Genomic DNA, 12,659 nt, shown 5'->3' with positions numbered 1-12,659 from the left:
TAACATTTTCAGTGGAAAGCAGGCTTTTAGAATTTTTGAGGTCAAACTAGTGTAACAATCAACAATCATAAACTGTATATATGATTTTAAATTAAAATATACCCTTTCCACCATATAGATAATAACACTTCCTTCTACATTGAACTAACAAATTTAATAAAATAGCGTTTTTTATTTTCACTTCATTAAAAAACAATTAGAGCCCATGGGTACAGATGGAATAAATACACAAAACACTGTTTTATATATAACATTCTTAAATATTTAATCTATTATCTACAAGTGTGTTATTGCTAGAAGCCAGGGTCCCAGTCCAAAGTCTGTGACTGTTGACGGGTGACGTAGCAGATGATTACATCTCCGGGTCGCACTTGTACACTCGGGTCAGCCAGCCGTAATCCACACTCAAGATCTGTCTTGATGGAATCCACCTCATTCTTCAGGTGTCTCATCGATTCCAACTTACCTATTGGCCAAACATTATCAGATTCCGATGGAATACTAGAATGACTAAGAGAGTTATAAACGAACAGGCAAAATACCTACCTCATTTGAAACGAGTTATTTATGATCAAGAGTTCAATTAATTAAAGACGCATTCCTTAATTTAATGCAATTAACAACTAGTCTTAGAGTCTTCTGCGACCTATCCAAGGCTTTTCATTGGGTCATTCAGGATTTTGCTTTAGAAACTTCAATATTACGGCATGAGTAAAAATTTAATAGCATGGTGTAAATCCTATTTACTAAACAGATATCAAAGGGATAAAATCACTGCGGAAAATGGTTTGGATTGTTTTTCAGAATGGCAAAAAGTTCAGTACGGTATCCCTCAAGGATCAAAATTAGGACCTTTTTTATTTCTAGTCTATGTTAATAATCTTCCCTTTATTTTCATGGCAGTCTTTGTTAGCAGATGACACAACAGCGCTCATAACAGCCAAAAAATCTTCCAGAAATTAACATTAAAACTCCACTCATTAATCCATCATCTCTTTTAGAAACTGGACCACTTTATAGAGATTAAGTTATTTAACAATTTGACTCCAAATTTGACTTAAGAAGAGGATTCCAGAATTTTAGAAAGTTACTTGAAAAATTGCTTATTGAAGCCTGTCCTTATTTTTGTCCTGATTTCGTAATATAAAATTGTATTTTATTATTTTAACGATCACTGTTATTGTAATTTGACAAAGTTTTGTATTAGTATTAATTTTGTATTAAATATTGAAAATGATGTGTTGTATGTTTACAGTTGCACTGCAACATTCTATTGTAAACCTATAAAAAAAAATAATAATAACAATTGATAGGATTAGAGCATGACAAAAATCATCATGGATAACAAGAAGAACATCTATGACCTCAAATTAAGAGACCTAAAACGAAGCAAACATATCAGTTTATAGCTATTATCCTCTTAAAGAAATAGGTTGGAATGGTTGGGAACGACGAGGAACGCAAACAAACAGACTCCGGCTAGCTCAAGGCCGGATTATCTATCTGGAGGGGCCGATCAAATTTTGTGTTTGAACTATGTTCGTGAATTTGAAAACTATGATGACTCCAGATGGATATTCATCTCTTTTAATATTTATTGACATCGACACCAGAAGAGGACTTATTAAAAGTCAAAACAAGAGTAGTGTATGACTACAGTTTGAACTGTTTAACGAAGGTATGTAGTTATTATTATTTATCAAAAAAGTAGAACAACTTGCAACTTTACTTACCATCATACAAAATTTCTTCATTGCGTATTAGACGGAACAGTGCGTTTTTCTTGAGCACCCCCTTAACACACCGGCACCCTGCGATTGGTATCTTCTTCCTGCCTTCGGTCACAAGAAACTGCTCAAGAACATTGGCTTCACCTGAGAATGAAACATTGTCAATGTACTTTGTATGTTTTGTGATAAGGATAGCCACGAGAGTTATTTAAGAGTTTATTAGAATATAGGCTTAATTTTTAATTATTATTAAATATCGTAAATAATGGAAAACTTAAAGTCCCAGGTTTTCTGCTGTGCCCGAATAATCACCTCTCAGCCAAATTTATTGTTAAAATTATTAATAATTTTTTAATGGTATTCTTACACTTAACAATAAAAATTTATTGGAGATGTGTAGATTTACTGTTAGAGATAATAAATAGTAAATGGATCTGCGTTTACAATTAACTTTTATTTCATTAAAAATGGTTCTTCGGAATTATAGGACTGTTTAACACCTAACTTAGGATTAAATAATTTGTCTTCATTATTATTTCTACTACTTCCTACTGTGACAACCAAAATGTTAATTAAAACAAAAGGAAAGAAAAAACAGTGCAATAGAAACTTTAAAAATACATGACAAAACATTGGGAGTTCATTGCACAATGTGAACAATCTCTAATAATGACTAACTGACTTCCATTATGAGACCACAAGAAACTAAGTCCTGGATTAATATATGGCTAGAGTGTGAAAATGAAGATTTCTTCTCACCAATATGACAATGAATTACTCTTGTAATACAAAAATACATTTATCAAAACAAAATTTAACATGAAGATGTAGAAATAAATTATAAAATTGAATTTGAAAAGTAAGCAATAATACAATTATAAATTAAACAATCCGGGACAAAAAGTTATTTGTTGATGCTTAACATTTTGTATATTACTGCGCCTAAGTTAGATTTTTATTTGATTAATTGAAAGTTTTAGACAGATACTAATGATTTAATTTCTAAAGTTTAGCTGAATAATTGGGGAAACACCAATCTTCTCAGGTAAAATTTTTCCATAAGAACAAAACATGCAATATCTCTGTTTCTTAGACACAGACACGTAAAAATAGTGTTTACAATTGTTTTGCATAATGTTGTATAAAATGGACCATTGCACAATTGTATCATAAAGCATAAATGATGTAACACATCTTATCAGATTGGCTATAAACATAATTGCTATGCTTGTTTTATTAATTATATTCATAATCCACACTAACCTAAATTCTCCTCCACTTCAGTTGTCGGAAGTTTCTTTTCCATTTCTTCCTTGAGATCGTCGACTAATTTATATATAACGTTGTGTTTCTTAATCATCACTGCACTTGAATTCGCCTTTTCCACAGCATCGTTCAACACGCCGACATTAAAAGTGTAAATAATTGCTGCAACAAAATTAATTTATTACAAAATTTGTAACAATAATTTTAGTATAAACATAACAAGACGAACTACTGATTTTCACTAATTCTATATCTGATATTTTCCCTCAACAAGTGCTGTGTAAGACACAAGATACTGACATACCTTTGAATGCGATTGCCAGTTCCACGTCTGAAAGGGTGACACCGCCAACTCCGTAGTGAACCAGTTCTAACTTACAAACGGTGCCACTGTATGTGTCCAACACGTCCAGGATAGCTTCCACAGACCCGTCCACATCACCTGGACATTGAGATTTCACATTAGATTACATAGGTTAAATTTAACTGTAGGATTTGTATATTCATACATACGATTTCAAATGTTAATCTTTCCTACACCTTAAACATTTAGAATGGTAGACTTTGACCAAAACGCCAAATACAGTTATGTCCGATATTACGTCTCTTGAAGTCTTTTTAGTCCACAAAAGGCCTACGAAATGCCCGGTGCACACTCTGTGCTTATTGCGGTTGACAAGGAAGTATTTATAAATGACCTTCACTCTGCGGCAGGGGGAGGGGAGCGCCCTTTGTCTAACTCCGACCACCTGCTCGTCAGTTCTGTTTCTCCTACAGAGCCATAAAAAAAAACATATCCGTGGCATGTATTACCGCTTTCTCGGTTGTCACGAGTGCCTCTACTATGTATCTCATCATTAATCTTCATGGTGTGGTAGTGTTGTGGTTAGTTTGAAATATTTATCTTGTTTTATAGTAACTTTTCAGTTTACTTACATTTCACAATGAAATTGAAATTTATTTGAAATAATCAGTTTTGTAAATAGTTCTTTACGCTTTGTAAATAATAATTACGCTAATTGTAAATAAAATGCTCTGTTTTATACTTTTTTGGCTTTTACCTTTTATAATTTAGATTTAACAAAAATTAGCTTTGAACTTAAAAGAAACAAAACTTTTAACTTGTCTTGGCATTATAAGAAAGTTAATGGATTTATTAGTGGCGTGCGAAGGGTTAATATGAATAATATCCCTTTAGTTATTATAATATTGGAGCAAAAATACTTTACTCAAATATACACAAAATAAAATACTGTACAAACTAACTTCAACTCAGAATACATTTTTTTTTTAGATTTAAGTACGAGCTGCAAATACTTAACACTACTTTAGAACTTTTTTCCAATACCAAGTTAAATAATTTAAACTTAATTTATGCCAACATCACGAGAGTGGGAAGTAATTATAACTCATTCATTTTTGAACTCTATCAAATTGAAAGAAACATTAGTTAGATCGTTTTCAGTGAAATTTGGGTTATCAGTGATAAGATTGGCTTGTATTTAAAGTTTTAATATTTTTTTATACATGTAATGGCACTTAAAGAGCTGGAAATGTCATGTGTTACGTAGTTGAACATATAAATACATTTTAATTAAATATAATTTTTAAATATTGGAAATGTGTTAAATATTTTCAACTGTAAACATATTTTTAGAAAGAGTACTTCTTGGATAAAAATTTGATTTGCTAAAATTTTTAAATTATGTATCAATAAAAAAACCATACTACTTTGATATTTTGAACCACTCTATGTACGAGAAGTGAAATAAAGTTAACATTTTATTCAAAATGATCAGTGAATAAAGGTGATCAGAAATACCTTTAAAATGAGGTACAGCTTGTCCTACTTTTAAATTTGAAAATCTTAAAAAAAATTACCCATATCCACCAAAAGTGCCCTTTTGGAGTATTTTTGGCATTAAAATGTATTTTCTTGAGATCTAAATATGGGAAGTTTTCGTTAAAACAAAGAAGGTAGATAAACTCAAAAGCAGCAATCATTTAATGGATATGTTTTAAAATTCATTGAACACTATTTTTCTGTTCAATTAAACTTTAATTCTTGGAAACATACTGATCTATATACTTGAAATTTTGCATAAAGCTTCATTTCTATATAGGGAACGCTGACTTCAATAATGTCACCCCATGGGATTTGCCTGAATGTCAGCAAATATATTTACATTGGTAACCATAATGGCAACGTGAAAATTACGGAATAAATAAATTTGTATACTAATCGAGTTCAACCATATGATATTCTAACATGTGCTATATCAACATGTGTAGCCTAACTACCCAAAATATACAACATAAATTGTTGGTGACATTGGATGTAGACTTTTATTTATAGAATGGAAAAATGTTAAAAGAAGGTGACAGGGTTTGAATAATGTGACAGTATTCTAATTTTTAGAATACTGTTTCAATCCGTAGTAATATACTGTCATATGTGAAGTCAGAAGTCAGCATGCTTTATTCATGAACTTTAAGTACAGAATTTGCGTCATAAATTAATAAAAAACAACATATACTATCAATAACAATAGTAAATAGAATGGTGAAAAATGTTTCTTCTAGAGGATCAAAATTCCTGTGATTGTCGCCATCCGTAAAACTCAGTCATGGAGTAAAATGGGTGGTCAAGAAGCCAGTTCTTCAGCAAGTGACGAAACTGTTGAATGCTTGCAGTCTTCAGCTCTGGAGGAAGGACATTCCACATTCTGGCACCTGCATAGCTGGGTTTCTTCTCAGTCATTGTGCGATGGTGTGTAGGAAGGCTGTAATTGGCTGACTGTCTTGTGCTGTACTCATGAATCTGAGCTGCGGTTCTTATGGGGCTTAATGATTTTAGATGTGAGTATGTTACAACTTCCAAGATATACAGATTTACTACAGTCAGGATTTTTAGGTCTTTGTATTTGCTTCTGCAAGTTTCTCTTAACTGGAGATCTCCAAGTATTCTTATAGCACGTTTTTGGAGCAAGAGCACTCGTTCTAGATTACCCCTTGTAGTTGCTCCCCATACTTCAATACCATAGCGTAAATGGGTCTCGAACAGGCTGTAATAGGCGATCTTGGCTGTATCCACGTCACAGATGTTCTTAATCCTGCGAATTACAAACAGGCTTACACTTAGCTTGTTGCACAGGAGATCGATGTGGGGGGTCCAGGAGAGGCTTTCATCAATTGTTACTCCCAAGTATTTGGCAACAGTAACTTCTTCAAGGTCAGGTAACTTGCCTACAGCCTCTCTGTGCTTGCCTAAAATAAGTTGCTTAGTTTTTGTCTCATTTACAACGAGGTCGTTCCTATGGCAATACTGAATTGCCATGTTAAGAGCAATATAAGAGGTCACTTCAAGATGTTTTGGATTATTGTTGCCCAAAAGCAATACAGTGTCATCTGCATACATTAGTGATCTGCAATAGTCTTTTAGATATCTTGGAAAGTCATTGGTAAATAAAATGAAAAGTACTGGACCCAGTACAGACCCTTGAGGAACTCCCCGTGTGATGCTTTTTGGTTCAGATTTGATTTGTTGCATAATCCCCTTGCTATTATGCATAAGTTCAACCATTTGGCACCGCCCTGTCAGGTAACTGTGAAACCAGTTATAGGCAGTCCCTGTTACACCTATCGCACTAAGCTTAGCCATGAGGTGTTCGTGGCTGAGGCAATCGAAAGCCTTGCTATAATCTAGTAGAATAGCAGTGGTGGTGTTGCCATCTTCAAGTTCATCAATAAGGAATTCTACCAGACAGATTAGGGCGGTGGTTGTTGACTTGCCTTTCAGAAATCCATGTTGCTGGGTTGTAAGGAGTTCATTTGTCGTTACATGGTCTATGAGTCTGGTTAGTGTCAGTTTTTCAATTATTTTAGAGAATGTTGGAACTAGAGAAATCGGTCGATAATTTGAGGCTTGGGTTGGGGATCCCTGTTTGAACAATGGGTAGACTTTGGCCATTTTTAGAGCAGATGGGAAGTTTCCAGACAAAAAAGATTTGTTTACTATGTCTACTATGGGGTCAATTAGCTCTTCTTTACAAGTTTTTAAAAGCTTTGCTGAGATTCCATCATAGCCTGATGAAGTTTTTGGTTTCAGACTATCCATAACTCGAGACACCTCCTGTCTGGTTGTTTGGTAGAGGTCTAATACAGGAATATCTGGATTTTCAACTGGTAGTAACATTGCTTGGCCAGTAGTTTGTCCATTATTATGGATTGTGTCATCAGCTATGTTGACAAAAAAGTTGTTCATATAGTCTGCCATCTTTATTGGGTCAGATGAGAGTGTACCTTGTATGTCAAGTTCAGTCGGGAGGTTTATTTTTTCTTTAGGTTTTCTTTCCGAGTTGATTACCCTCCATAAAGCTTTTGTCTTATTATCAGCTTCGGCCACAGCGTTTTTTGTGGCCTGTTGTCTAAGTAGTCTTAATCTCAAGTCATATTCCTTTTTTATCGCTGATGCATTTCTCTTATGCTCTTCACTACCTGTTGCATTGTATTGGTCTTGGGCCTTAACCAGCATTCCTTTTAGGTGAATTGTTGTAGGGTCATTTAACATTAATTTACTTCGCTTTGGCATTGTTCTTGATTTAACCATCGGACAAGCCTCGTTCATTACATCAGTCAGTATCTGAAGAAATCTGTTGTAGGCATCGTTAACCTCCAGAGAACTGTAGACTTCTGTCCAGTCTTGTTGGCCGAGACATGTTTTGAGCTTATAAAGATTTCTGTTGTTTATGTGCCTACGCTCCATGGTAGAAGGTGCCTGGAGTTTTGTGCTGTTCAGCTTTAGTGTGCATAGTTGGCCTGTGTGATCGGAAATTCCTGTGTTAATGACATGAACATCAAGCTCCTCTTGTGGGAGGTTTGTGCAAACACAGTCAATGGAGGTTCTTGAAGTTGGTGTAATCCTTGTGGGTGGTAAATCGAGTCTCTCCATATCATGGCTTTTTAGGATGTCTTGCATTAGGATGTAGTCATGCTTTTTATCTAGTGAATCTATGTTAATGTCGCCCATGAAGATGACACAATGCTTTTCGGACTGTATTTTTTGAAGGATCTGAGCTATGATTTCCAGGCCTTGAATCAAGTTTCTGTTTGTTCTGTACACACCTATAATGAAGGTGGTAATTTTTCCTATTTTGATTTTAATGACTGCCACTTCACACAATAGCTCAATGCACTGGTCATGAACATTTATTGCTTCAATTTTCTCCTGAAGCAACTCTTTTGCATAGATGGCAACAAATGAAATGAAATGAAATGAAATGAAATGAAATGAATGAAATGAAATATGCCTTTATTCAAGAGGCGGAGTTAGGGCTATTTAGCCCTCTCTACCACTCAACCTCACATAATATACAGATATATATATACATATTTACATTTAATGACCTTAAAACTATAACAAATTCCATTTTAAATTTAAATTTAACCAAAATATATACTACTATGTAATAATTAAAAATCAAATTTATCAGCTGAATATGTAGAAAATTTTCAAACAAAGATAAATTAAAACTTAAATTAACAATTTACTTTTTAAATAATTTCTTGTTATTGCTACATTCATTCTCTCAAACACACAGCCTGACCACAAGCACGCCACGAGCACCGCCATCCGCCACCCCTACAGACCGCCCAGCAACAAGTCCCTGACCCCCGCCCCAAAACGAGCCCGACCTTCTATAATACGGATATCATCAGGAAGAGAGTTCCAGAGGCGACATGCCTGAACAGTGAACGACCTACTGAAGAAGTTCGATCGATGAACAGGAATTGAGAGTAACGTGGATCCCCTTCTCGTAGGTCGCTCACTTATATCGGAAATAAATTTGAAATTTTCGGACAGGTAAACAGGTGACTTGTTTCTGATAACTGAATGTAGAGTTGAAAGAATGTGAAGTTGGCGAAGTTGTTGAAGTTTCAGAAGTGATAGCTGTTTGAAAAATGGAGTCACATGCTCATAACGTCTGAGATTGAAAATAAATCTGATACAATAGTTTTTGAGCACGTTGAAGCCTGTCCGAAAGCTCAACAGTCATGTCACTGATCACAGCGTCACAGTAGTTGAAGTGTGGCAGTATGAGAGTTTTAACCAGCATAACCTTGACACTGAATGGTAGATATAAAGCAAAACGCTTTAAACTGTGAATGCCAGCAAATACTCTATTACACGTTATCGTAACCTGGTCATTCCACTTAAGACTTGAGCTCATAGTAAGACCAAGATTTTTTAATTTGTTTTGAAAATTTAGTTCGTGGTTATTGAGTTCAAGTTTTGGTGCAACGTTGAAGTCCAAACGGTCGATCAATCTTGGGTTTCCCAATACCATTGCCTGCGTTTTGTCTTCATTTAATTTCAGCCCATGTTTATTTGCCCAACAAGCAATTGATTCAATGTCTTGATTGAGTAGAACCATAAATGTGCTCAATTCATCAGGCGAACAGTGTACGTAAATTTGTTTGTAAATCATCGGCATAAAGATGAAACTTAGAGTGCCTTATAATAGATGTGACGTCATTAATATAAATTGAGAACAATAGGGGTCCAAGAACAGAGCCCTGTGGAACACCCCGTGTTACGGCTTTCCATTCAGATATTTTTTCCCTTTCTTTGACACATTGCTGTCGCCCAGTAAGATACGATTTGACCCAGTTAACACACTCATCGGAGAAACCATACTTCTTCAATTTGATGAGGAGAAGGGGGTAATAAACACAGTCGAAGGCTTTGGAAAAGTCAAAAAGCAGTAAAATGGTGATTAGTCTCTTGTCCATTGCCAATCTGATATCATCGGTGATTTTAATTAGGGTTGTGGTGGTGCTGTGATTAGGCCTGAATCCAGACTGGTATTTAGATAAGATGTTATAGGTATTCAGATAAGATGAAATTTGTTGATGTACCACTCTTTCAAGGCATTTGGAGAGACAAGGGAGAATACTGATTGGACGTAGGTCAGAAGGGGATTGCGGATTAGACACTTTTCTCAACGGACGAACTAGAGCATGCTTCCAGGTTAAGGGAAAGACAGAGGAATTTAAAGAATAATTGAAAATGACTACTAAAACAGGAAGGGTGATTGGCAATGTATCTTTCAGAAAGCGCAAAGGTATGTTGTCAGCCCCAACTGCGTTGCTGGTCATCCTCGCGAAAGCAGCAAGCACATCAGCCTCACTCACAGGTGTGAAAGAAAACTGGCGGCCAGCAGCCTCTCGAGGAGCAGCCTCCAGCTCAGCAAAATAATCGCTAGCTGCAGATATATTAACAGGGATATTAATAAAGTAATCATTTATAATATTGAGGTCAAACGGAACAGGTGGACTGATATTGGATTTACCCACACCAAGGTCTTTAATTTTACTCCACAATGATTTAGTGGACTGAGGCTCTGAAAGTGTTGTGTGGTAAAATCTAACTTTGGCGTTACGGATTTGCTGCTGCGTGTGATTCCTAAGACGTTTATATGCCTCCCAATCTTGAGTGGATTTAGAACGTTTAGCCTTTTCTGAAGGCGGAATCCCTTTGCTTTTGCAAATTTCTTATGAAATCATTCATCCATGGAGAGGGGGCTTTGGTTACTCTTTTAGTTATGATTGGGGCATGTTTATCAAATAAATTAGTAAGTAAAGCATTAAATTTGATAACCATTTTGTCTACATTATTGGCAGTGGTTACTTCATGCCAGGGTTTAAAGCAGCAGCATCTGTGAGAAGTGAAGCATGATCTATGTCCCTGTATCTGCGATATTTGATAATATTGGGCTTATTTTTGGGGGTATGGAGTTTATAGGCACAAAAAATGAGATCATGCTTTGAAAGTCCAGGGGCAGGAAATTGTCCGTGGTGTGCAACGTGGGTCGGGTCAGAAACAGCCATGATGTCAAGCCACGTGTCGGTTGTAGCAGTGTGATGAGTGGCCTGAAGTGGTAGCAGAGACATGTTACATGACTGAAAAATTGTGGTCAAAAAGGTTTTTTCAATATGTGGTAGGCCCTAACAAATCGGAGTTAAGATCGCCCATGACAATGACATGACTGTAACGAGCCATAAGATCGATGAGTGTGTGTTCAAATTCGGCAAGATGGCCGGTATTGGGGGCCCTATAACATGCACCGACTAAAACATGCGTCCCGTTGACACTGACATCCAAAAACATAAATTCAGGCCGTCCCTCTCTAGATGTATCAGATGAGAATAAGATGGAAGTAGGAAACTGAGACTTGACATAAACTGCGACTCCACCACCACGTTTGTGTAGACGGTCGTTCCTGAAAATATTGTAGCCGGCTAAATTAATACTCTTGTCGCTTGTGGTTGGTTTTAGCCAAGTCTCAGAGACCAAGATAATGTCGGTATGTAATGGCTCAAAAATGGAACGAAATTCGTCAATATGACTAAACAGTGATTGTGCGTTAACGTGTGCTGCCTTGAGGAAATTGTTGTAGGGAGCGAGAGAACGGCAGAGAAGCGCGGGCAGGGACGGCGGAGAGGCGCGCCCGCTCGGGGCGGGGCTGTCAGAGCCGTGCACGGCGGCGAGCAGGGGCGCGACGACACTGCAGGCGGCGAGCGGCCGGCGGTACACGCGACAGTGACATTGCGGTCAGGACATTTACACACACACGCATACCATAACAAAGAAAAAATAATACTTTATCATTTAATATAAACTTAAAATTAATTGAAGTTATTACTACTCTAATATTATTCATAATAAATTTAAACATGCATGCAAGCTTGCAGGCTCTTATTGTAATAATAATAATCAGTATTAAAAATGTAAGTGGAGAGAAAAATAAATAAAATGATAGTGAATTCAAATTTTGTTTAGTGCTATAATAATTCTAATAATAATTTTAAAAAGAATAAATTAATAGTAAAGTTATAATTATATAGCCAATTAAAATTCTTAAAACAAAATAATAATAATTTCTTAAAACAAAATAATAATAATTTCGTAGAAATTCATTTGAAAATAAATATTGATGCACAGTGTAAAAGAAAATAAATAAAAGCTTAATTAGGAAGTAGAATTTCAGAACTGGAAATGGTAAAAAAATATACTTAATCAGTTAGAAGCTGGTTGGAGGTCGGAAAGCCGGGTCGCCACTCCCTTGCTGCCGTCCCTGCCCAGCCACAGCACCCTGCCGTCCTGGGTCCAGGTGTTGCGGACCCCGTGCTGCGCCGTCACCCTCTTCAGCACCTCCAGTCGCCGCGCCGTCAGGTCCTCCCGCACCGTGATGCCCGTGCCCTTCAGCTTCTTCTTCGTGTTGTATATCGTCCGCCGGTCTTGGTAACTTATGAAGCGGACGATTATAGGCCGATGCCTCTTCCTACCGTCGGGCCCGGGCTTGGGCTGGCTGCCGACTCGGTGCGACCTGCAGATGGCGGAGGCAGGCAGGTCCACACCGAGCTTGTCCCTGCAGAGCTCCACCACGATGCGGTCGGTGTTTCTCCCCCGTCGTCTCCTCCACCCCGAAGATGCGGAGGTTCTGGCGTCGCTGGAACTGCTCCAGCTCGTCACAGCGCCCCTGCAGTCGGTCGTCCATCTCCTCTAGCCGCTGGGTCAAGTTTCCCACCTGCTCCCGGAGCCTTGCCACCTCATCGCCGACGGACGCCATCGCCGCCCGCACAGCCTCCTCGACGACACCC

General features: G+C 37.0%; 1 protein-coding gene across 1 annotated transcript in view; it reads right to left on the bottom strand.

The window, feature by feature from the left end:
• Positions 1 to 237: 237 nt before the first annotated feature.
• The window catches only part of LOC124353177 (translation initiation factor IF-2, mitochondrial-like), a 35,340-nt gene continuing 22,918 nt past the window's right edge, over positions 238 to 12,659 (bottom strand). Inside the window, 4 exon segments of the mRNA XM_046803048.1 lie at positions 238 to 466; positions 1,734 to 1,874; positions 2,994 to 3,158; positions 3,301 to 3,438. Of these exon segments, the coding sequence (XP_046659004.1) occupies positions 294 to 466; positions 1,734 to 1,874; positions 2,994 to 3,158; positions 3,301 to 3,438 (617 nt within the window). The 3' untranslated portion in view covers positions 238 to 293.

This window comes from Homalodisca vitripennis, chromosome 1, assembly GCF_021130785.1.
Source record: "Homalodisca vitripennis isolate AUS2020 chromosome 1, UT_GWSS_2.1, whole genome shotgun sequence".
Lineage (NCBI taxonomy): Eukaryota > Metazoa > Arthropoda > Insecta > Hemiptera > Cicadellidae > Homalodisca > Homalodisca vitripennis.
This window is presented reverse-complemented; position numbering and strand designations above follow the sequence as displayed.